At 44.6% G+C, this 26,393-nt stretch overlaps 1 protein-coding gene across 1 annotated transcript in view; it reads left to right on the top strand.

Moving 5' to 3' along the window:
• Positions 1-13,651: 13,651 nt before the first annotated feature.
• LOC126985200 (HEAT repeat-containing protein 1-like) overlaps positions 13,652-26,393 on the top strand; it is a 98,384-nt gene continuing 85,642 nt past the window's right edge. Inside the window, exons 1-2 of the mRNA XM_050839757.1 lie at positions 13,652-13,720; positions 22,012-22,128. Coding sequence (XP_050695714.1) covers positions 13,652-13,720; positions 22,012-22,128 — 186 coding nt within the window. The remainder of the gene's footprint in view (positions 13,721-22,011; positions 22,129-26,393) is intronic.

Raw genomic sequence — 26,393 nt, 5'->3', positions numbered from 1 at the left:
TCACTATGACAGCAGCACAAGCCATTTAGTGCTGTCTACCTGCCTTTACTTATGTCCTGCTGCCCAGGACTGGTGACCTGCGTGCTGGCCAAGATTTTGCTTAAAGTCTCCAGCTTGCCAAGAAGACTGCCTTCCTGTCCTTTTCTGAGAAGCACTTACGTGCCTACAGTGGAGGAAAGCGAGGACTAAGCTGAAAAAATCTGGAGTGGCATGCCCAGTTGTGTCTGGCTTTGGTGCCTCTGAGCTGCTGTCCCTGTGCGGTGTGTCAGAGAGCAGCAGAAAGGAGCTGCTGAAGGCCAAAAGGTAATGGCTGGCCCGCCTCCCACATCACCAGGCATGCAGGGAGCCAAGAACACCCCAAGGACTCAAGCTGGCCTAAGCTGATTGACCTGTGTTTGGTTTTTACTACTGGGGAAACTGGGAAGGTGAGTGTTGAATTGTGTTCTGTCTGAACTTTTGGTTATAACAGGAATACATTCACGGTGACAGAGTCCGCCTCTACCTGGAACAATCCCTTTTTCATGTTTGTCCCACTTTTTCTAATTGGTCATCCCTCAAAATAGTATGAGTTAGGGACTCAGGACCCTGTACTATTCGAAAATCCTTATAAAATTAGTACCCCTCTTAAAAACACTCCTGGGCTGTGTTTGAGAGAGAGAATCGGGACTCTCAGAACGTCCCGAGTGATCTCAGACGCATGACGTGGCAGCACGAGTTGCCAACTCAGCACGTCCAATGGCTCCCGGCTTTGAGAGGTGGAGCGCCTTTGTGCTGTGATGACACTATCAGCAAACATGGCGGCCCAAACAAACACATATGAGTGTTTCCATTGCATTTCACCTCTCTGTGCCACCATAACCACTGCAGCTTTCTTTTCATCTTCTGTTGTAAGGAGTTGTCAGCCAGGACAGCTTGTGATGCATGTTAAACGTCGCCAGGAAGACCAGTGTACACCATTTTGCTGCGAGTGAGATGCCATTACAATAACAATGACGAGGTTTAGTAAAAGGACGGCCTTTATCTCCACCCTTGCAACACTCTTGCAGCACTGGCAGTTACTGCGGCAAGAATTTATTTTTCACTATGATTTTCAGGGTGTTGGCCCTGAGGGAATAAGCTGTTTCAAAGGCTGTAGTTGGGACTGAAAGGGACAACTACCTCCCGAACTTAGACTAAGACCCAAGATGATAGATACAGCAAACACTGCTCTCATGCACGTAGTATGCTCTCCCTACGGCAAAGTAACTCATCCCAAAACGTAATTTCTCCTAAATCTGAATTCTTCTCCAAGGTGAACACCTTTCTCGGATGCATTGGGGTGCTTTCAGCAGGTGTTTTGGTAGAACAGTGTTGCCACTCATGCCAGGGCTACTTGGTGCGACAAGTGGGAAATTTGAAAATCCTAAATAAAATCTTCCATGACAATCCGTATAAAACTGAAACCGTACTATTGGAAACTGTACTATTTGAGGGACGACTGTATTGCTAAAATGTTCTGCTTATAAAATGCTGCTGAAATGCCCCACCTAGTGGACAACTCATACTTGTACTTCTTAACAGTCTTCAGTGTCTTAGGCCCCTTTCACATGAGCGGTTTCTGCTGCTCCGGCACATGCCGGAGCAGCAGCCACATGCTCTTTCACACGAGCGGTTTCTGCCGCTCCGGCAAGCGGCAGCCGCATGGCACCTGGACATCTACAGTCAAGTGCGGTGTCTGCCGCATCCGCTTTGGTATCTCCTTCAGTCATATTTATAATCCTCTCTTGAGGGATCCCACAAACAAGGCCGTCTTTCAATCTCGGAGACCAGCAGCTCCGTGTCATGATAATTTTTAATTAGCCATAACCCTGAAATTTATATGCAGATGTTTGTTGTACAGAGGTATACAGAATTAATATGTAAGACACTTACATTTTCAATATACATTAATTGAAAGTTCATAAGATGGAAAATATAGTGCATACCAGCTTTTCCAATAATGCAGACAAAGTGGTCGCGTGCCCTTCCTCCCAGTGTTGACAGACAACTATCCCTCGCCGCACGCGGCAAACACCGCATGTGTGAACGTGCCCATAGCAACACATGGCCACCGAAATCGCTGTGCGGCATTTCTGCCGCTTCGGTCTTGCTGGCAGTCCGGCAGGGTGCGGGTGCCGGAGTGGCAGTCCTGCCGCTCCGGCTTCATGTGAACGTACCCATAGGAGTCAATGTAAAGCTGAACCATCCGGCACGTGCCACAGTGGCAGAAACCGCTCGTGTGAAAGGGGCCTTACATCAGTTATAGACGTTGACCCCTAAAGGGCGGGCAGGCATGACCGCTGACTCTCGCTCCGTGCAGGGGTCTTGAGCCTGAGATCACTGTCTTCAAGGAGTCAGAATCCCTCACATACATAAGTTAGATACATCACTGTGGTACCATGCCATGCAGCATACACTCAACCAACTGATGAATGAAGCCTGAGTTCAGTGTGATGTAGGGGAGCAGCGTCAGCAGGGGGCAATCAAGGTGTTTGTCAACGCTCCACAATGAGCTTGCCTGAGTGGGCTGGGCTGGAACATCGGGGTTGAGCTGCTGGAGTTGTGGTCGCCTGGAAAGAGAATGTAGTTGAGAGGGGATTCACATATTTGAAAGTTTACTTTTGTAGGTTTATGATTTATTCTCTCTCTCTCTCTCTCTCTCTCTCTCTCTCTCTCTCTCTCTCTCTCTCTCTCTCTCTCTCTCTCTCTCTCTCTCTCTCACACACACACACACACACACACACACACACACACACACACACACACACACACACACGCCAGCTGCCGGCCTGTGTGGACGCGGTGCACGGAGCTCCGGGAGGTTTTAACTTTTTAGCTTTTAGTTTTTTAGTTTAATTTTAACTTTTAGACTTTTAACGTTTTTATCTATTTTACCCTGCTGGCGCTGGGAGGACACGGGAGGACGGAGCCCCGAAGGATTATTTTAATTATTTTAACTTTTTAACTTTTTGACTTCTTGACTTTTAACGTTTTAACTTTTAATTGTTTGCCTATTTTACCTTTAACCTGTGACATACAGGGGAGGGCATTACTGGCGCTGTCACCGGAAAGAGGTTGGGAGGAGAAAGTGGTATATTGGTGGATACGGGATTACGGGTAACTCTTGATTTACGCGTTTTTTAAATAACACGGGGTCCAAAATCCAAATAAATTTTTAATTTACACGTTTTTTCACTTATACGCGATATTTTATGGAGTGGCCACCAGATGTCTCAAGCAACTGGACTCACACGGCGCCGCGGCCATACAGCTGAGCTCAGTTCTTCCCGCGCACCACTTGAACAGCAATACAGTACCCACGCTGCCACGCTGCTCAACAATAGGGGTGGGCAGGTACCGGTACCAGTACCGGTATTAACGGTACCAGCTATACAGTACGGTTCCGGTACCAGACTGCTCGGTACCGGTACCAATACTAGCCAGTCGCTCATGGTGTCCCTCATTTCTTCCTCACACGAGCGAGGCTGAGACTGAGTGCCTGAGTGGATATCTCGGTGATATGGATACTCTCTCTCTCTCTCTCTCTCTCTCTCTCTCTCTCTCTCTCTCTCTCTCTCTCTCTCTCTCTCTCTCTCTCTCTCTCCACTGAATGAAGTTAATAAGCATATTATTCCCACCCTCACTCGTAGGTTATGACAGACAACTAGGCAAGACACAATTCACACGGTTCTGGTGACATGCAGCATTCAGCTGTTTGTTGTATGGGTGTGGTTGTGTAGTTTGTAAACAATGCAAATGGCGCCCGGACTGGTGTTGCGCGAAATAACTCTCGTACAAGACTCATGATGTACAGTTTCTGATATCATATTTACCCCAGTATTCACACAAATATTAATAATGAGCACTTCGATATTTTTTTCCAATACAATCTTCAGCCACCTGTGACATCAAGATCAAGATCATACAAATGGCGCCCGACGGAAAAACGGGATAACAGCAAGGCATGGGCGATCCTCCACCGATTTAATTTTTGTATAGTGGTTATTAGATCGCCCTGTATTCTATGGTAACATTTATAAGACAGCTATGGACTATGAAGGATTATAAACAATAATAAAGTTAAGTTTGCCGTTGTTATTGGATAAGACGAAAAGCAGACCCTTAAAAACACCCCAAAGAAGAAAAGAAAATCATTAAAAATTTGTACATTCGGCGTATAACGTGCGGGGCTAAACTTTCAGGCATTTTTCATGTGAAAAAGGTGCGCGCTATACGCCAAAAAATACGGTATTTATTTTTCGACAGAAACCTACCTCTTATTTGATTTACATTGTTTTGATTTACGCAACCTCTTCAAGGACGCAATACTCGCGTAAATCGAGAGTTACCTGTATAAACATTGAGAACCGTATTGAGCCCGAGATGGATTTGTTTAAGCCGCCATCACATAAACAGAACTGGCGGCTGATTTCTCCGGATTTGAGGAAAACAGTGAGTTGCAAAATAGACTATTGCGGAGAAGGGTGAAAGGGTTGGAGAGTGATTTTGAAGTGGTGATGAAGATGGTGAGTGAGTTGAGAACGGAGAGAGAGGACGACAAGAGAAGGATAAATGATTTAGAAGCAGAAGTGAAGGAACTCAACATTCAGCTGATAAAATGCTCCGAGGGGATAAAGAAAAACGTGGATTCAGTGGAAAAGATGAATAAGGAGTGGAATAAGTGGGAGGAGAAGCGAAGGGATGAAAAAGTGGAAGTGGAGCAAAGAGTTAAGAATTTGGAACAGAAAGTTGATAATGGTGGAGAGATGGTGCAGAGTGGGAATGTACAGAGCTTTAAGGAGATTGTGGAGGAGCAGTTGGAGGAGAGGATGGCTGAGAAGGTGGTGAAGGCAATCAAAGAAAATGAGGCACTGGTAAGAGGCACGGTGGAGAAAAAGAAGAGCATCATTGTGTTCAATGTCAAGGAGAAGACCCCAAACAAATCTGTGAGGAAAACAACTTGAAAGATATAGCGAGGAAGATCGTACAGAGGGTACAAGAAGAGGTGACCTGGTGAATACAATGGAGAAAAGATAGACCAATTAGGAGACGATTTAAGGCACAGAGCAAAGCAGAAGAGGCCCTGGCAGGAGCTTGGAAGCTAGCGGGAGAAGAAGACACCAAAATGATGTGGCTGAGAAAAGATCTGAATGAACAAGAAAGAGACAAGTTGAATGAACTTAGACGTGAGGTGCGTGATTTAAATGAGAAGAGATCGGAAGAAGAGAAGAAAAAGTTTTTCTGGAGTAATGGAGGAAGGATGGAAAGTGTCATATACGAATATTAATGGAATAGTGTCATCGTGGATAGAGTCAAACGACTGTTTGAGAGACAAAGAACCTGATATTGTGGGGCTGACGGAAACCAAATTGTGTGACCCAATTGAGGTGGTGGGGATTGGAGAAGGTGCATACAGTATATGGAGGAGAGACAGAAAGAGAAAACAGGGAGGAGGTGTGATGTTGATGGTAAGGAAAGGCATTAGGGTGGAAGAGGTGATTGAGGGTGAAGGCTTGGCAGAGGTACTGAAAGTGGAAACTGTGGGTGCTGAAGGAAGAAGGAGGCAGTATGTAGTAGGGTATGTGCCACCAAGAACCAATGCATGGAAGGCCTGAGAATATGAAGTAATGATACAGTGAGTTGCTGGGATGGAATGTTAATAGAGAGTGAGAAAATAATTTTGATGGGTGATTTTAATTGCAAGGAGGTAGAATGGGAGGATTGGCAGACACAGGGAACAGAAGAGTCATGGGGAGGAAGACTCCTGCAACTGGCAATGGAACATGTGCTGACTCAATGGATTAAGGAACATACCAGATTCAGGAAAGAAGGCGAGGCATCAAGACTTGACCTGGTTTTTAGCAAGGAACCGGAAGTAATAGAAAATATTAAAATAGACTGCCCAGTAGCTAAGAGTGACCATGCGGTTGTGGAATTTGAAGTGAAAGAAAAGAGAACAATTGACCGAAAAGACAATCATAAAATAGGGAGAAGAAACTACTCTAAGGCAGACTTTGTTAATATGAGAACTTTTTTTGAGAATGCAAATTGGAGTGGCTGTACAAAGCCAAGTATACACAAGACAAGTGGGAGGAGTTTTTAAAGCTGTACAAAGAAGCCGAGAAAAGATATGTCCCAAAGGTAACCAAAAAGGATGTTGGTAAAAAGGAATGGTTTAACAAAAGATGTAAGGCAGCTAGAAAGAGAAAGGAGGAAGCTTGGAAGGGATGGAGGAGATGAAGAAGAATCAACGCGTGGAACAATTTCAAACAAGCAAGGAATGAATATACAAAGATTAGAAGAGAAGAAAAACGTAAATATGAAAAAGATATGATTGACAAGTGCAAAGACCAACCTAAACTGTTCTATAGACATGTGAACGGCAAATTAAAGAATAGAGAAACAATCGCTAAACTGAAAATGGATGGAACTACATATGAGGACCCAGCAGAGATGGCAGAAGTGATGAACAACAGCTTTCAAAAAGTTTTCACAATGGAAGACAAATTCGTACAACCACCGGGCCAGGAAAGAGGAAGGGTTATGCAGGAGATACAGTTAACGGTGCAGGAGGTCAAGGAAAGCTTGAACAAGCTGGATGTAAGAGAAGCGACAGGGCCGGATAAAGTATCAGGGTGGATCCTGAAAGAATGTAGTGAGCAACTTGCAGAGAAACTGCACTCCATAATGAGTGCCTCCCTGAGTGAAGGAAGGGTGCCACAAAATTGAAAGAGAGCAAACATAGTACCAATTTTTATGGGAGGAAAGAGAGAGGACCCATTAAATTACAGACCGGTATCACTCACTAGTGTGGTTGCAAAGATATGTGAGAGGCTGGTTAAAAACAGGTGGTCGGATTTCTTAGAAAGGGAGAAAATTATCTCGGATTGCCAGTTTGGATTCAGGAGAGGGAGATCTTGTGTTATTACTCAAGGGTGACAGATTTATTACAAGAGAGAGAGAAGGCTTGGGGATGGAGTGTACCTGGATTTGAAAAAGGCATTCGACAAAGTACCGCACAGAAGACTAATTTGGAAAATTAAAAATAGGGGTGGAGTGGGTGATGAACTGACTAAGTGGCTGGAGGACTTCCTAACTAACTTGGATATGAGGACAATAATGAAGGACAAGGTTTCCAACTGGTGCCCTGTGATGAGTGGAGTCCCACAAGGCTCGGTGTTGGCACCAATAATGTTTGTTGTTTATATAAATGATATGGTGGATGGAGTTTTCAGCTATGTGAGTTTGTTTGCAGATGATGCAAAACTTTTGAGACGAATGAATGATGGTAGGACTCCCCTTCTGGCTGTCGACTTGAGAGGTGTCCGGATAACTCCTCGAACCTCCTCCTTATCAATTTCTGCAACATTCATGGTCTTCGTTCTAATTTTCATTCTGTGGAACACCATCTCCCTCTAAACCTCACCTTCTTCCTTACCGAAACACAGGTTTCTGAGGCTACTGACAGCAACCTCTACTCTGTTCCCTCCCACTATCTCTATCCTAAATATTAATTCAAAGCTGCATGTTGCGCCTACGTGCGGAGCGACATCACTTGCTCTCGTGCCCATGACCTTGACTCTTCAGAATTTTCTACCATCTGGCTAAGACTTCATTGTCATTCTATTACTAAATACATCTGTGCTGTTTATCTCTCACCTAACTCTAATAATTATGTACAATTCTTTGACTATTTGAACTCTAAACTGGAGCATATCTTGACTCACTCTCCTTTCGCTGAAATCTCCATTCTAGGAGATTTCAATGTTCACCACCAGCTTTGGCTTTCATCCTCTTTCACTGACCAGCCTTGTGAACAAGCTTAAAACTTTGATATCCTCTACGATCTAGAGCAGTTGGTTCAGCACCCTACGTATTCCTGACCGTCTTGGAGACAGCCCAACATTCTAGACCTCTTCCTTACCTAATCCTTCTGCTTACTCTGTCAAACTGTTCTCCGTTGGGCTCCTCCGATCATAACCTTATTTCTGTATCCTGTCCTATCGCTCCTGTACATCCTCTGACTCACCAAGAGGCGATGCTTCTGGCATTTTGCCTCCGCTCGATGGGACGACCTGAGGATGTACTTTTCCGATTGCCCGTGGTATGATTACTGCTTCCAGGAGAGTGACCCCTCTGTGTGTGGCCAGCGCATCACAGAGGTGATCGTCTCTGGAATGGAGGCACACATTCCACGTACTTTCTCTACTCCCCATGCTAAAAAGCCTTGGTTTAATCATGCTTGTTCTCGTGCTATTAAAGACAGAGAGGCAGCTCACAAAGGTTCCAGAGCCTTCGAACACCGCTAACTTTGACCTTTACATTTCAGCCCGGAATCGTGCCAAATCTATTCTCCGACTTATCAAAACTTCTTTATCAATAGAAAATGTCAACATCTTGCTTCTTCTAATTCTTCCCGCCATGATGCGCGGCACAAGCCGCCATGATGCAGGCCATGATGCCACCATGATGCGTGGCACAAGCCATGATGCACGGGCCACCATGATGCACGCACAAGTCGCCATGATGCACGGCACAAGCCACCATGATGCACGGCACAAGCCACCATGATGCACGGCACAAGCCGCCATGATGCACGGCACAAGCCACCATGATGCACGGCACAAGCCACCATGATGCACGGCACAAGCCACCATGATGCACGGCACAAGCCACCATGATGCACGGCACAAGCCATGATGCACGGCACAAGCCACCATGATGCACGGCACAAGCCGCCATGATGCACGGCACAAGCCGCATGATGCATGGCACAATCCACCATGATGCGCAGCACAAGCTGCCATGATGCACGGCACAAGCCACCATGATGCACGGCACAAGCCACCATGATGCACGGCACAAGCCGCCATGATGCACGGCACAAGCCACCATGATGCACGGCACAAGCCACCATGATGCACGGCACAAGCCGCCATGATGCGGCACAAGCCACCATGATGCGGCACAAGCCGCCATGATGCACAAGCCACCATGATGCACAGCACAAGCCGCCATGATGCGCGTCACAAGCCGCCATGATGCACAGCACAAGCCACCATGATGCACGGCACAAGCCACCATGATGCACGAACCATGATGCACGGCACAAGCTGCCATGATGCAGGGCACAAGCCACCATGATGCACGGCACAAGCCACCATGATGCACGGCACAAGCCACCATGATGCACGGCACAAGCCACCATGATGCACGGCACAAGCCACCATGATGCTCGGCACAAGCCACCATGATGCAGGGCACAAGCCACCATGATGCAGGGCACAAGCCACCATGATGCACGGCACAAGCCACCATGATGCAGGGCACAAGCCACCATGATGCACGGCACAAGCCACCATGATGCACGGCACAAGCCACCATGATGCACGGCACAAGCCACCATGATGCACGGCACAAGCCACCATGATGCGCGGCACAAGCCACCATGATGTGCGGCACAAGCCACCATGATGCACGGCACAAGCCACCATGATGTGCGGCACAAGCCACCATGATGCACGGCACAAGCCACCATGATGCGCGGCACAAGCCACCATGATGCACGGCACAAGCCACCATGATGCACGGCACAAGCCACCATGATGCGCGGCACAAGCCACCATGATGCACAGCACAAGCCACCATGATGCGCGGCACAAGCCACCATGATGCACGGCACAAGCCACCATGATGCACGGCACAAGCCACCATGATGCACGGCACAAGCCACCATGATGCACGGCACAAGCCACCATGATGCAGCACAAGCCACCATGATGTGCGGCACAAGCCACCATGATGCACGGCACAAGCCACCATGATGCACGGCACAAGCCACCATGATGCACGGCACAAGCCACCATGATGCGCAGCACAAGCCACCATGATGCACGGCACAAGCCACCATGATGCGCAGCACAAGCCACCATGATGCACGGCACAAGCCACCATGATGCACAGCACAAGCCGCCATGATGCACAGCACAAGCCACCATGATGCGCAGCACAAGCCACCATGATGCACGGCACAAGCCACCATGATGCGCAGCACAAGCCACCATGATGCACGGCACAAGCCACCATGATGCACGGCACAAGCCACCATGATGCACGGCACAAGCCACCATGATGCACGGCACAAGCCACCATGATGCGCAGCACAAGCCACCATGATGCACGGCACAAGCCACCATGATGCGCGGCACAAGCCGCCATGATGCGCGGCACAAGCCACCATGATGCACGGCACAAGCCACCATGATGCACAGCACAAGCCGCCATGATACACGGCACAAGCCACCATGATGCTCTTCACAAGCCACCATAAGCGGCGCCGGCACAAGGCACCATGACGCGCCGCCAAGCCGCTTATGTTGCGCAGCGCAAGCCGCCATGATACGCGCTGCAATAAGCCGCCATGATGCGACGGCACAAGCCGGCCATGATGCGCAGCACAAGCCGCCATGATGCAACGCACAAGCCGCCGCATGATGCGCAGCACGTTTCATGATGCGCGCACAAGCCGCCATGACATGCGCGGCACAAGCCGCCATGATGCGTATACGCCGCCGAGCGCGCAGCACAAGCCGCCATGATGCGCGCACATTGCCGCCATGATGCGCAGCACAAGCCGCCATGATGCGCGGCAATAGCCGCGCACGTTGCCACATGATGCGCAGCCACCATGATGTGCAGCACGCCGCCATGATGCATAATAAGCCGCCATGATGCGCTGCACAATACGCCATGATGTCCAGCACAAGCCGCCATGATGCGCTGGCACAAGCCGCCATGATGCGCAGCACAAGCCGCCATGATGCGCGGCAATAAGTTATTACTATGATGCGCGCAACGTCGCCATGATGCGCAGAAGCATAAGCCATGATGCTGCACAAGCCGCCATGATGCGTAGCACAAGCCGCCATGATGCGCGCAATAAGTTGCCATGATGCACGCAAGAAGCAGTCAGCGAGAGCCTTACTTAGCAAACGACGCCATGTTGATACAGGACAAGTGTTTTGTTTACGCTGTGGATGTGGATACGGGCACTGACTCTTAAGCTGTGGCATGCATGGCGCCATACCCGAAAATTTGGATTTGTTGTTGTCAAGTGTGATACTGCCTTAAGGCAGCGAGGCCGCTGACCTGGTGAGCGCCATCGGCGCATGACGCCATCAGACTCCTGCAACGAACCACAAGTGTGTTTCATAGCTCAGCCAATCGTGGTTTTTTTTTTTTAATGTGAGTGATTATTTGAGTAATTATCAAACCTAAAAGTCAGACCCACTTGTGCACCAAATATTTTTTTTTTTTCTATATCATTCCAGTGGCACGCTTATATATATATATATATATATATATATATATATATATATATATATATATATATATATATATATATATATATATATATATATATATATATATATATATATATATATATATATATATATATATATATATATATATATATATATATATATATATATATATATATATATATATATATATATATATATATATATATATATATATATATATATATATATATATATATATATATATATATATATATATATATATATATATATATATATATATATATATATATATATATATATATATATATATATATATATATATATATATAGAGCCTCATTTCACATGGAATTAGGTGGATGAACGCTGTCACGCTTAACTGAATTCAAGCTACACACGGCCCTGCTGGTTCTGCTTTATGAGGTGGGAGCGCTTTCTTGCGTTGATGATTGCCATCAGCAAATATGAAGTGCCCCAAACAAACACATACATATAAGTGTTTCATTGCTTTTTTCACCTCTCTCTGTACCACCATAACCACTGCAGCTTCCTTTTCATCTTCTGTAGTAAGGAGTTCATCAGCCAGGACAGCTAGAATGCATGTTAAACGCCGCTAGGAAGATCAGCTATTTTTGCATTTTGTTATGAGTGAGACGCTGTTACCATAGCAACCACGAGGCTTAAAAGCACTGCTCTTATTCCACTCTTGCAGCACTTCTTGGAGCACTGCCATGGCAGTTACTGTGGCAAGAATTTTACATTATGAATGTTACAGCTAACACTGCTCTCATTCACGTGGTATGCTCTCCCTACCGCAAGTCGTAACTCATCCCAAAATGTAACTTTTCCAAATCTGAATTATTCTGCAAGGTGAACATCTTTCTCGAATACTTATGGGTGCTTTCAGCAGGTGTTTTGGTAGAACAATGATGCCACTCACGCCAGGGCTACTTGGTGCGATGAGCAGGAAATTTTAAAATCCTACAAAAATTCTTCCAGGACAATCCGTACAAAACTGAAACTGTACTATACGAAACCGTACTATTTGAGGGACAATCATATATATATATATATATATATATATATATATATATATATATATATATATATATATATATATATATATATATATATATATATATATATAACGATTTCCTCATACATATAAGACGCACTTTTTTTCAAAAAATAAGATTTGAAAACTCACCTTGTGTCTTATACGCCGATGGTTAGGTGTTGGTGGGCCTCGGGGTTATTGTTACTGGTACGAAACCAACACCCAAACCACCTCCATTCGACACAATAGTTCCCAGATGTCCCCAGAATAAAGTATATACCGCATTTTACTGTGTGTAACGTGCACTTTTTTCACTCGGAAGATGTCGTAAAGTTACCTCCGCGCTGTATAAATTTGTCTGCATGACATGAGGTCATGACGTCATGCATGTAAAACATTCATCACATTCCAAACATATCCTGAAAATCTCAAGTCTTAAATGCGAATACTCTTTTTTCATTTTTTTTTTTTTTTTCCACCTCAGTACCCCCTTAAGGGATTGGTGAGCATTTAGGACTTCATTGGTACTTATTACGAAGTTAGTTTGTCGTCACTGGGTGGCTTTTCCGATACCCTACGCCCCTGTCCACCCAGCAGTGAATGGGTACCAGGTATTAATCGGGGGTTGTGTCCAGTCTCCTGGGATCTGTTCCTCTCCTATATAATTCCTTCCTTCTGTCTTCTCCGCATATGACCACAGATGTTGCCTTACAAACCAAACCTTCCAACTTTTTCCGTCACTGGTGTTTGTGGTATTGGTGGAAGACTGCTAGTATTAAATACCAGGAAAAATAATTGTTTTAACAAATTTGGTAACGTGCTGGCTGTCAGTCACTAATTCTCCACTGTTAGTTAGGGTTCAGCTCCAATTATGATCTTTCTGTTTGTGTAACTGAAGAAGGATTAGATTATTTTTACAGTTACGCAATGTTTTTTTTTCTTGAGAGAGAGAGAGAGAGAGAGAGAGAGAGAGAGAGAGAGTAGGGGCGGGGTGTGAGTGATTAAGCTGATTAAGGGAAGAGCATATTGAGAGTGGAGGACTGTTCCCCCTCTAGAGACGGGCACGCTCAAGTGAGGGGCCCTGTGCGTGTTCATTGCACATGTAACACCATCCTGTTTACCTGCAGGCAGCTAGGCCCGTGAGCGCCCAAGAACAATGACTGTGGAGGTGATGCCCAGGACTGTCTCTGACCAGCTAAGGGTTTGGCTCAGGTGGCCAGGGCCACCTCCTTCACCTGCTGACTGCTCAGGCCCATGCGTGTGTGCAGCCTCACTCTGCCCCTAGCCTGTGCCCACACTCCCTACTGGACCCCAATGATGGAGGTGAGAGACCCCCCTCTCTCTCTCTGCCTCTCTCTCTCTGCCTCTCCCTCTCTCTGCCTCTCTCTCTGTCTCTCTCTCTCTCTGCCTCTCTCTCTCTCTGCCTCTCTCTCTCTGCCTCTCTCTCTCTGCCTCTCTCTCTCTCTCTCTCTCTCTCTCTCTCTCTCTCTCTCTCTCTCTCTCTCTCTCTCTCTGCCTCTCTCTCTGCCTCTCTCTCTCGCTCTCTCTCTCTCTCTCTGCCCCTCTCCCTTTGCCCTCTGCTCTCTCTCTGCCTCTCTCCGCCCTCTCTCTGTCTCTCTCTCTCTCTGCCTCTCTCTCTCTCTGCCTCTCTCTGTCTCTGCCTCTCTCTCTGCCTCTCTCTCTCTGCCTCTCTCTCTCTCTCTGCCTCTCTCTCTCTCTGCCTCTCTCTCTCTCTGCCTCTCTCTCTCTGCCTCTCCCTCTCTCTCTCTCTCTCTCTCTCTCTCTCTCTCTCTCTCTCTCTCTCTCTCTCTCTCTCTCTGTGTATGTGTGTGTGTGTTGCTGTGTTCGTGCTGCCTTTGTCATGTTTTATAATGGTGACAGCTCCTCCATTGTGTAGTGGAAAGCTTTGCCTCTTCCTGATGAGGAGCGGTAAGGTATGTGAGGTGCTGGTGTAGAAGGGTGGCCAAGCCAATTAAGGCAGCGTTCTGCTCCTGGTGGCGTCTGGCAGCTAAATTCTTGCTGTGTGCTATGGCAAGGTAAAGAAAAGTGACCTTAAAGCAGGTGATTTGTAGGCTTAAAGTTGCCTGATTTTTTCTGTCTAACTCAGCTGGTTTGGCAGTCACTTTATAAGGCTAGTTTCACACATTCATGATCTTGACTCCTGACGCCTCCCAATGTTAAAAAATGTTGCGCTGCCAGATGTACGTTACAACCATAGCTCCTCTTAAATGCTGACCGACTCTAGTATAATCATTACACAATGTAGTGCAACTTGGATTTCACCACTTCAGTGATTAGCTTGCCTAACCATGAATCCGTAGGCCTGGGTTTGAATACTTGACCTGAGCAGTCATCGTGCAGCTCACCTAGCTGGTCATCCTCCCTTTTGGGCTGGTTGATAAATAGGTACCTGAGGAAACCTGGGGAAGGTAAACATGGTTACCTTGATGCCACTCTGGCCCTTTGTCCCAGGGTGACAGGTTCTTACACATCTCAGGCTGAAGGACCATTGTGATGGAGATGAGCACTGCAGCCACACTAAACTACAACATATGGTCCCAACTTTACTCTTACTGTGTTCACCTATCAACTCGCCTTGGTCACACGTGGGTATACAGCATTTCCCTGCAGAAATCTCGCAGTTTTCGTGCTTGAAAACATGCCACAACCTACTTAGAAGGCCCAGAGAAGGAGAGAATGCGCTATAGCTGCCAGGAGGAGGCAGCCAGAGACACGAGGAACCTCTACAGCCACTACAACATCCGAGCCTGGTGTTAAGGGGGAGCTGGCACCTCCTGATACCCCCATCAAAAATGGATAATATCCTTGTAAAAGAATGGGACCGGATGCCTGGGAGTAATACTTTATGCAGAAAACTCTCTCAGCCTCCAGCACCGTTCATGCAGAGTGATATAGATCACGATTTAGAAAAGTGGCTTTTTCTCGATCCTAAACTTGCTTGCACATAATGCGAAACTACTTCAAAAGTTCTGATGTATCAAAAAAGTTTTTTCACCGGAAGAAAGAACATAAATTTTGGAGCCAAATATTTGCTCTATATATCTTTAAACATTAATTATGACTTTCTTTTTAGGATTTTTTTTGCGGAAAAAAAAAATATATAATTATTTTTTTCCTGACCATAACCTGACCATGGCTTCACTACCAGCTATGAGCAACTCTGCACTGATGTTACAGATACCAAGTGCCTTTCCATCCCTTAACTTTGCCACAGCCTCTCTGACCTCGTCAAGAGAAGGTGGGCTTTTGTCGATGGGTGGACCAGCATCCATCACCTGCAATCCAGCAAAAGTACTCAGCCTGATGAGCCCTTTGCCCATCCATGTCTGACACAAGGCAGCCACCAGCTGTTTGGATAGCGCTCACCTGAGAGGGAGGCTCAGAGCGAAGCTTCTTCAGGGCTCGGTAAACAGGTCAGAGGTCATTTGCATCTAAATAGCCCTCGACTTCCTCAGCGAGACTCCTGACATGCCTCTCCTTGTCTCTCCCCTGGAGTGCTCTAATCCTATGCGACAGATCCTGATTCCTAGCAAGCCTGGCATCCTCAATATTCTTCAGCGTCTCCGCCGAGGCAAACCCTCTCCTAGATCTCGGGCGCTCTCCAATGCACTCCTTGGCAACTTGAAAACTCTCATCTGGGTCCTCAAGGGTGCTGAGCACATTGAACTGATTTGAGACTGTCCCTGCATACTCCTGAGCACATGCCAGGTCCTTCAGCCTCTTGAGATGGAACACATTATTGTTGCATCTTGAGATTCTTCTTGACCTGACATAAAGCTTGATTGTTGCAACAACATACCTCTTATCATTTCCAAAGAACTCAGCACTCCAGAAATCCTTGCAGCTCTGAAGGATCCTCCAATGATGAGTACTTACAAGGATGTGGTCAATCTCCTTAACTATCCCTCCGGCATTCCTATACCAAGTCCAGCAGTGCAGCTCTGGTCTCTGGTACCACGAACCCGGAATTCTCAACTTCCTGAATCTTGCAAAATTCAGAGGGAAATTCAAGAGAGAGCTGTTGGTGTTCCTGGTACCAGAACCATGGGGACCAACACACAACTTGTAGCCAACCCTGTCAGTGCCAGTAGCAGCTTTGAAGTTGCCCAAGACAATGAGTGTGTCCTGGGGAGGGCACTGGTCTAATACCAAGTTGAGAACCATCTCCTCTTCCATTTCACACATATTGGTAGGAGCATACACTGCAGCAAGAGACATGAAGCCCTGTGTGTGCTTCTGCCTCACTCGCATTATACGCTCATCAACCGGAGCAACCTCAACCACGAATGGCAGCAGTTGGCTGGAGATGCCCATAGCAACCCCCCTGACATGTAAGCCATTGCTCATGCTGGACCAGTAGAAGGTGTACCCCCCCCCCCTCACTGATCTCGCCACCGCCAGGCCTCCACGTCTCAGAGAGTGCCACTCTGTCCACTCTCAGCCTTCTGAGCTCATCGGATGGGTAGGGCAGTCAGTCATCCTCCGAGAGGCTCGGGACATTCCAGGAACCCCCCCGCAGAGCCCTCCGAACGTTAACTCTGGACCTGGTTCTGCTGGCGGGTGCAGCCTCTGCACCTCCCCAGCCACCCCCAAACAAAAAGAGGGGCTAGGGGTCCCATCCTCCTTTGAGGTGCAGGGGCCCCGCAGGCTCTGCCCTGCACCCGTCACTGACGGCAGGCCTCGGATGTGGATGCATGAGGTCGGGGTCAAGGCTCGCGCCACGACCCGACCTCTACCTCTTATTTTGTTTTTAGCTAGAGTAATGAATTTTGTGGAGGAGGGGTCCCCAAACTAGCCCAAATCAGGGCTGGACTGACTGCTCACTTTAGGGCAGGAAATAGGACCCTGTGAGGATAAATCCCTGATTACCCTGAGAAAGAAGCATGAGCAGGAGGAGAGAAAAGAAATACCTCGGGAGGCTGAAGGTGCTGCATTCTACATACAGATGGACCTGGCCCAACCCAGTGAGTTCAGATGCTTCATATACTAATACGGATAAACAAATTGGTTAGCAGCTGTTTTTTGCGTTGCTTCAAGAACATTTTATGAAAACAGTACATTTCTTTTAAGGGTTAAACTTCAAAATACAGAAAGTCTTTGAGGTACGATGGGGATTGATTCCAACAGGCTGGTTTAAGTTGAATTAGACGTAAGAAAAATCTTATATTAAAATATTAAATAAAATATTCATCTGTCCTGTAGCAGGTAGAGCAGCATTCCCACACCTCCTACCCTCCCCCCTACCCTGCCTCTGTCCTCCTGTGCTTGTCCCATCCCAGCCCTTTGTTCAGGTGCCGCCTTAGCCATGCAATGCTGAGCAGTGTCACACAATGGAGCTGCCTAGTTTTGTAGAGATGGCAGTGTTAGCCAAACACCTGCCAAGCTGTTGTGCTGGGTTGTGTGGGTGTGGTGGGGGGGGGGGTGGGGGGGGGCAGTGTTTGTAATCAAAGGACACATTGTAGTTCCATGGGTGGCCAGCATCACCTCTGCTGCATCTTCTTACCCTCTGTGAATGTTTCGTTGAACTATGATTGCTGTTTCCGGTAAACAGTCACCTGTAAGGGCTGCTGCAGGATTACTGTGTGGGATCTGTTGTTGTGGGACACCATTTTTGCTGTGATCAGCTGGCTGACTGTCCATGCTAGGTAATGGGTGAAATGAACACAGCTGAGACTTGTAAACAGTGGAGATAACCAGGTAGACACACTCCAGCCTAGTTTGGCTCATGTTCTAGTCAATTGGCATCTGCTAGATTTAGCAGGATGCTGTTAGCAGACTGCAGTTCTGTAAACTGGTAAAGTCGTGAATAGTGGATCTAGCATGAGTAGTACAGTAAACCCCGATTATCCAAAGGATTATCCAAAACCGGATTATCCAAATTGATCTGATAATGCAATTAAAAATTTTTTTTTTCTATACTAAAACGTTATAAAACATCAAAATAAATAAAAGTAACTACATATGTACTATATTAACACATTTAAAATTGATAAGAACAGTTAAATGAATATGCTTTCTAATACGTATTGCGAAATAGCTTGTAACGAATAGATCAATGTATTAGACAAAAAACATTAAACAAACTCAACAACACCACGTCTGCACCTTTTCCCAGCAAGGACGTAGGTGCGCGAATCTAACAAACTACTGCACGACTACTCTCACACCGCATTCTCAAGACAACGACACAAACACGACTCTCTCCACTCCATGCCACATTCCCTTCCAACATACGAAAGGCGCGATAATATGAGTCATCATACTGTGTCTCCACCTGCACGATGCATCAAGGTCACACTTGCAAGCTTGCACAACCATTCACAATCGCACTCTGCAACATTCACAATTCAGATCTGCAACGCTCACAAGTATCAACATACACTGGTCCAGACAAGGAGACACACAGACAAACATACAATAAAACATTTACATCACATGTTTTAAGCGTACTACTTTGTTTAGCGAGGCAGTGTTTGTTTGGTTTCATTGTTTACATCGTCAGTCGGCGGCAGCGACAGCATCCTCATCCATCCTGGCTAATGGTCCGTCCATACTAGCTACATGTGTTCTAATGAGAAAATAAGAACCAAGGTGCAAGATCAAAGTGATATTCATCCAAACGAGAAAGCAAGACACAATGCCGACGATCAAACTGGCGGCGATCAAAATGGCGGCCATAAATCCGGATTATCCGAAAATCGGCTTATCCGAAAGAGGCTTCCCCCCTTCCATTTCGGATAATCGGGGTTTTACTGTACTTACAGCTTGAGTGCCACAAGTGACTGAAGGTCATGGCAGGATGGGCTGGCCCTAACTTTCCCCCTCCTCCCTCCTCCCAGCCAGGCTCGGGTGAGGTAGGCGTGTGAGGACAGCAAGGGGTTAGGGTGGCGGCGCAGGAACACTGTGTAAACAAACAGCTGCTCTACCCCATGGCAGGATACTTGAAATGTCAGCTCATTACTTAACCAAGTATTGCCAATATTATTGACCTGGTCACAAGTGCAAGTGGTTGACAGTTGCATACGCTGCAACCCGAGGACTACCTGTACTGTGTTGCAAGGCTCTGTATAATTTGTTGTGTGAGCCTAACTACATCCTTCATATGCGTTACATCCTCGTTTGCATCTTTTAGAGAAAAAAGCTGGTGATTCCCAGTCTTCTCCAACATAGTGTCATGCCCTTGACATTTTTTAGATTCTTGTGTTTTGCCCATGGTCAGATATTGTCAACTTTTCTGTTGATGATCTGTCAGTTCTGCCAGCTCTTGTCTTCTCTCCTTTGGTTTGTACTTTGATTTTTATTGTGCCTCTTTGTGAAATCTTTTGTTTCCTTTGTTAACTTACTGGTAATGTTCATGCATGCCTTACCTCATATTTATAATGTGGCTTCAGTTTCTTGACATAAGTTACATTATATTACACAGACCTTAACATGTTTAGAGTTGACCTTGAGGGACAAGAAGGGCCATGCCAGGTTGAATTTTTTGGTATTTATCTACATGCCTAACTTTTTTTACAAAATACAGTTATTGGTGTAAAGTTAATTCTCTGTGATGACTTTGAAGTGTGGCTTCCTTGTTGTTATCGTCTCATACATGTCTTATTCATATGTATGCCTTACTGATTTTGTTTTCATGTAATAAAACTGTATTCATAGATATTGGAATAAAACACACACAAAATGTGCTTGAAATCTTAGAGGCATTAGATACACGGGATGTTTCTTTAAAACTGTGTACACTCGACCGTCAATTTCCTGGAACTTGATTTCCTGGACAAAATCTGGGCTCTGACTCTTGGCAGACATATGTCCAGTCAAGTCCAGGAACCAAAATAGAATCCAGGTAAGAAATGTGGGGTTCTGCCAAGTCTGTTGGTTGCCAAACAAACATTCTTTACTTGTCTGGGTACCAAAACAAAGGTCATGCCATGCAACAGATTCCTTCCCTTGGTCAGTGCCTGCAACACCGCACATTGTGGTGGTGATGGTGGCGGTGATGGTAATGTCGCCTCCACGATGGTTTCATTACTTCACTAAACTTCATATTCTTGTTCAGAGTTTATGATTTCCTTTAACTTTAAGTTTGTCTGTGTCTTCGAGGAAATGTCCACAGCGGGTTCAGTAAGCTGCTGCCTCTTGGGATATACATTCCTGTCTGTTTACAGTTATCAGCTTAGCTGCTGCTGTGGTTATGATCATTTATGTTATCTGTTTCATATTTTTATTACCTGATTTTTATGGAAAGAAGCATTTATTAGTAAATAATTTGCTTGGCATGATGGTATGGCACCTGAAAAAAAAAAGTACACCATGACCACTGCCAATGGAAAAGGCCCTTGAACAATGCCCTATCGTAACAGACGTTCAGCTTTTAAGAAGAAACCCAAATGGTGGAATAACGAAATTAAAAATAGCCTATCTCTTAAAAAACGCGTATACAGTAGATATGTACATATCAACTCAGAGTGAGGCTGACAAACTAGAGTTGGACAGAATTCGCCGCGAAACCAAGAAATTAATAAAACGAAGCAAGAAAAATCTTGAAGAATATATAGCGGAAATGAGTAAATCTAATCCTAAAGAATTTTTTAGCTATGTAAATAATAAAAAGTCACTCACTTGTGGTATCGGACTGCTTGCTAATGATAATGGTAACCACACGAACGATGAAAATAAAATGGCTACAATCCTAAATAACTTTTTCGCATCCGTATTTACCGACGAAGATTGTTTATCACCTCAACCGCCGGAGGTTAGAAGGACCGAAAAGATGTTGAGTGGCGTGCTCATAGTAGAAAGTGACATTTTACGCACAATTGAAAAGATTAAAGTAAGCAAAGCTCCTGGTCCAGACAAAACTACCCCTAGGGTCTTAAAAGAAATCAAACATCAAATTTGCAAACCGCTCTCCATCATATTCAATAAATCTTTAACAGCTGGAAAAGTTCCGTCAGATTTGAAACTTGCAAATGTCACACCAATTTTCAAAAAGGGGGACAAGTCTCATCCAGGAAACTATCGACCAATTAGCCTGACATCGACTGTTTGTAAGTTAATGGAGACTATCATTCGCGAAAATATGGTGAAATTCTTCGAAGAAAATAACATAATAAATAATTTGCAACATGGCTTCCGTAGTTTCACCAAACCACACATACCGCAGTATTATAAGTTTTTGTTTCCTTCACAGACGCCCATTAAAATGATGTTGTCACTGGTACACATTTCCTGCGGCGGTGTGTAGGAGAAACTTTTTTTATGTGGTCGGGTGTACACATTTTGGACCGGCTGTAAAGAAGGGGCTAAGAGGAAATGGAAGAGGATTAAGAGGAATTTAGAGGAGGATTGAGAGGTTTAGAAGAGGAGTAATCCTCTTCCATTTCCTCATGACCCTTTTCATACTGTGACGCTGACGTCTGCGTCACGGATGGAAAGGGTTAACATTCTTGAGCCTTCTCTGTGACTGCAAGAATATTTGGGTGTTTCTTATTCATTAATTTTCCTTTCTTAAAACCCCATTGGCATCAGCAACTGTCATTGCAACCCTCCCCGCTGCTCCCTCCTGCATTTATCATCTTTCTTGTTGTTTTCAGAGTGAGCCAGGCGAGGGCCACTTGCTGCTGCTGATCAAAGTGCTGAAGGCAGCACTGAGGCTGGAGGCTGCCTGCAACACAGCAGGCTGCAATGCAGTGCTTGTCAAAGTTTTCAAGGTGTGTATTTACCTGTAGTCTGTCCCAGCCAGACTTTCAAAATAATGCAATGGCTTTGTTCCCTCATGTATCACCTCCTTAACAGGACGACATGAAGTCAGCCACTGCATCATCAATTTTTTAGGGGTTACTTGTCAATTATAATGGTAAAAAAGTATGTATTTGATTGCATTTTCTGTTCCCTGTGGGTAGAAATATATTTAAGGAACATCTGAGAATAGCCAGACAGGAATGGTGTGACAAAGCTATTGCCATATTATGAGCCTTGTTTTGATTTGTAGTCTACAGGGCCCGAGCTAAGCTCTAATAGTCCTGTCTCCATATCTACATTTATCCAGCCTTTCCTTCATTTGATGGACACTGCTCGCCTCCACCACCTCTTCCCGCAAGCTGTTCCATGTGTTAATACTTCTATGTGGAAAAATATACTTTTTCAAGTCACTCAAACAAGTTCCTTTATTAAGTTTCTTTCCATGTCCTCTCAGCCCCTGTGTTCTCGCAGTTGAGAAGAGATCATCTCTATCCACCTCATCAAACTTATTTACCAACTTGTACAGTGTGATCAGATCTGGATCTGGATTAATGATGCGCAGGGCACCTGTATAGGAGAGATCTCCTCTCTCCCTTCTTTGTTCCAGAGTCGTCAAGTCCATCTCCTTCAATCTGTCTTCATATGTCACATTCGATAGTTCTGGGACCATTTTAGTAGCAGTTCTCTGTATTCTTTCCAACTTTCTGATATCCTTCTTTTTGTGAGGCAACCACACAACTGCAGCATATTCAAGTTTTGGTCTTATCAGAGTTGTTATTATTTTCTTCATCATTTCTTTGTACATAAAATGGAATGATACCTTTATATTTTGCATCATCCTGTAGGTTTCTCCAAACAGCTTGTTTATGTGCTTTTCTGGGGATAGTGTGTCTTGCATCATTACTCCTAAGTCTTTTTCTTCATGTACCACCTTTAAGTTTTCTTCTCCCATCCTGTATGTTTTCCTCTGTCTTTTTTTACTTTTCCCCATTTCCATAACATGACATTTGTTTGCATTAAATTCCATCTCCCGTAACTGGCTCCATCTATACACTATCCAGGTCTTTTTGCAGTTCTCCACAGTCTTCCTCCCTCTTCACTTTTCTTATTAACTTTGCATCGTCTGCAAAAAGGCTCATATAACTTTTTATACCCATCGGCATATCATTTATATATATTATGAACATTATTGGTGCCAGAACTGAGCCTTGAGGAACTCCACTCTCTACTCTCCTCCAATTTGATTTCTCCTCTCTAATCACCGTCCTCATTTCTCTTCCTGTTAAGTAACCCTTCATCCACTCGATAACCTTTCCGCCCATTCCTCCCCACTGCTGTAGTTTCCAGATTAACCTTTTGTGAGGAACCTTGTCAAAAGCTTTTTCAAATCGACATATACACAATCAGCCCATCCATCTCTCTCTTGCACCATGTCTATTGCTCTTGAATAGACACATAGTAAGTTGGTGACACGCGATTTCCCTTTTCTAAATCCAAACTGTCCTTATTTATCACGTTTCCCTTTTCTAAATGTTCAACCCACTGTTTTTTATTATATTTTCACAAATCTTGCACATTACACTTGTTGGAGACTGGCCTATAATTTAATGGGTCAATTTTATTTCCACTTTTATAAATTGGTACAATGTTCACTCTCTTCCACTCTAAGGGCACTTTTCCTGTATTTATAGAGCATGTTATTATGTCATAAATTGGTTCCAGTGATTCATTTTTACACTTTCAGCACTTGACCCGAGATTCCATCCGGTCCCATAGCTTTCCTTCCATCTAAGGTTTTCATCAGCTTCAACAGTTCCCCTTTCTCTACCTTTACATAATTTAGCTTATCTTCATTATAATTTTCGAGCCCCCAGTCAAAGTCGGTCTCTTTCATAAATGCTTTATGAAAATTTTTATTTAATATTTCTGCAATTTCTTTGTCCTTCTCGTAGAATACGTTTTTTCTTTTAGTCTTTTCACTCCTTCATTTCTTTTTAGCTTCCCATTTATGAATTCATAAAACATTTTTGGTTCTTCCTTACAATTAGAAACTATTCTTTTTTCAAAATTAGCTTCCTCTTTTCTCCTTATTTTCACATATTCATTTCTTTCTTTTTTATATTTGTCTCTGTTATTCTTATTTGGTCTTTTCTTTAAAATCCTCCATGCCTTATTTATGTTTTGTTTTGCTGTTTCACACCTCCACCCAAACCATGTTTTCTCTCCTTTAGCTTTTACTGTATAGTATGGAACATATATCTCTATTCCTCTGTTGTAAATATTCATAAAAAGGTCATAATTTCTCTTGAATGTCAGTACTCCTCTTCATATCAGTGCAGTCTACCCCACCGAAGAAAGTCTTGAGTCCAACGTAATCTGCCTTTGCGTAGTTTTTCCTTTTTTCCTTATATGGCTCATCTCAATGTTCATATCCTTCCTTAGTTTTTATCTCTAATAGCTCATGGTCGCTCTTTCCCAAGGGGCATTCTTGACTGACTTCATCTAGCTCAACATTTTTTGTGAAAATTAGGTCTAGTCTCAATGGTTGGTCATCCCCTCTCAGCCTTGTTTTTCCTTTGACCCACTGCATCAACAGGTTATCTGTTGCCGGCTTCAATAGTTTCCTTCCCCAGGTATTTTCTCCACCCTCCGTTGCATAATCTTCCCAATTCACTTCTTTGCAATTGAAATCTCCCGCTAATATTACCTTTCTACTATTTTTTATTTCATCTGTCAGTGCCAGTACTGTTTCTTCCAGCATAGCGTTGTATCTTACTTCATTCCAACTTTTGGTTTTAGGGGGGACATTGGCTGTTATTATGTTAGTCTTTTCTCCACTGTTTGTCAGTATCTGCACAGCCATCACTTCTGCACTGTCCTTTCCATATCTCACTTCCGTCACTTTCAAGTTTTGTTTTGTCATTATCATCACTCCTCCTCCCTTTCCTTCTTTGCTATCTTTCCTCCAAATGTTATACTTGCTTTTTCCATCCAGTACGAGTTCCAATTCCTTTCCAAGTTTTGTTTCAACTATACATATAATGTCTGGATCCCTTTCCCTTAGATAATCAATTAGTTCAATTTTCTTTGATACAAGACCATCTATGTTAGTGAACTCAATCTTTAAACCTTTTCTCCCTTCTCCCTTTCTTTCGCCTCCTATCAACACCGTTACACCCGCTCGTCTCTTATCCACTTCATCAGTTTTTCGTTCTTCATTCTCCAAAAAAATTTCTTCTTATCTTCCTCTGATCTTTCCTCTTTCCTTTTTTTTGCTTCATTTATCAATTCTTTTACCCTCATTCTTTCATCCTCTGTCATATTTTTCCTCACATACATCTGTTTATAATCTTCAGAATTGTTCAATCTCCACGACTTATTTAGGATGGTTTCTGTAGTTACTGGGGATCTTAACTAAGGGCCGCTTTTACAGTCATTTTGTTTGTTTTGATAGTTACCAATGGCACCGATCGACGCTACAGTTTTCCATGTAAAATTGGCCGATGGGGTCGTGGCGGCTGCAGAGGAAACAAGAGGTGTCAAGAGTGTGTGCCAAGGTGCAGCGCTAGGCTAACCCCGCAGCCGCCACTACCCCATCGGCCAGTTTTACGTGGAAATTCTATAGCGGTGATCGCCTCCATTGGTAACGATCAAAACAAACAAAACGACTGTGAAAGCGGCCGTTAATCTTTAATGGCCTGTTCTTTCCTTCCTCATACTTTCCCAGTCTTATTATTTCATCTACTTCCTCTATCTTTTCCTCCACTTCAGTATTCATGTTTCTCAGTATACTTTTCACCTTATTCCTCTCATAACTTTCCCTCTGGTTCTTCACTGTTTTTTTGTCTTCTTTTACACCAAACAATATAACACATTTTTTCTTATCTGCCTTGTCCCTTACCATTCTTTCATTATTTCTCAGTACATTTACAACTTCTTTTTCTATATCTTGTCTCTGTTCTTGTTCTTGTTGTTCTAATATTTCCCTGAAGCTCGTTTTTTCCTTGTCCTTTTCACTTCTCCACTCCTTCAACTCGTCACTGACTACATTCTTAATCTGTTCCTCCACCCTTGCACCCACGTTTTGCTGATCCTTTCCTATTTTCTCTGCTACCTCTCTCTTCATCATTTCTTTCATTTCTTCTCCATGTCTTCGTTTGTCCTAGTCACCCCTCTCTCTCTCTCCATTTTCATAATTTTTATCTCGTGGTCTTTTTCTAGTTTTTCCATTTTC

The sequence above is a fragment of the Eriocheir sinensis genome, chromosome 59, assembly GCF_024679095.1.
Source record: "Eriocheir sinensis breed Jianghai 21 chromosome 59, ASM2467909v1, whole genome shotgun sequence".
Classification (NCBI taxonomy): Eukaryota; Metazoa; Arthropoda; class Malacostraca; order Decapoda; family Varunidae; genus Eriocheir; species Eriocheir sinensis.
The sequence above is the reverse complement of the archived record's forward strand: the minus strand, read 5'-3'. Positions and strand labels throughout refer to the sequence as shown.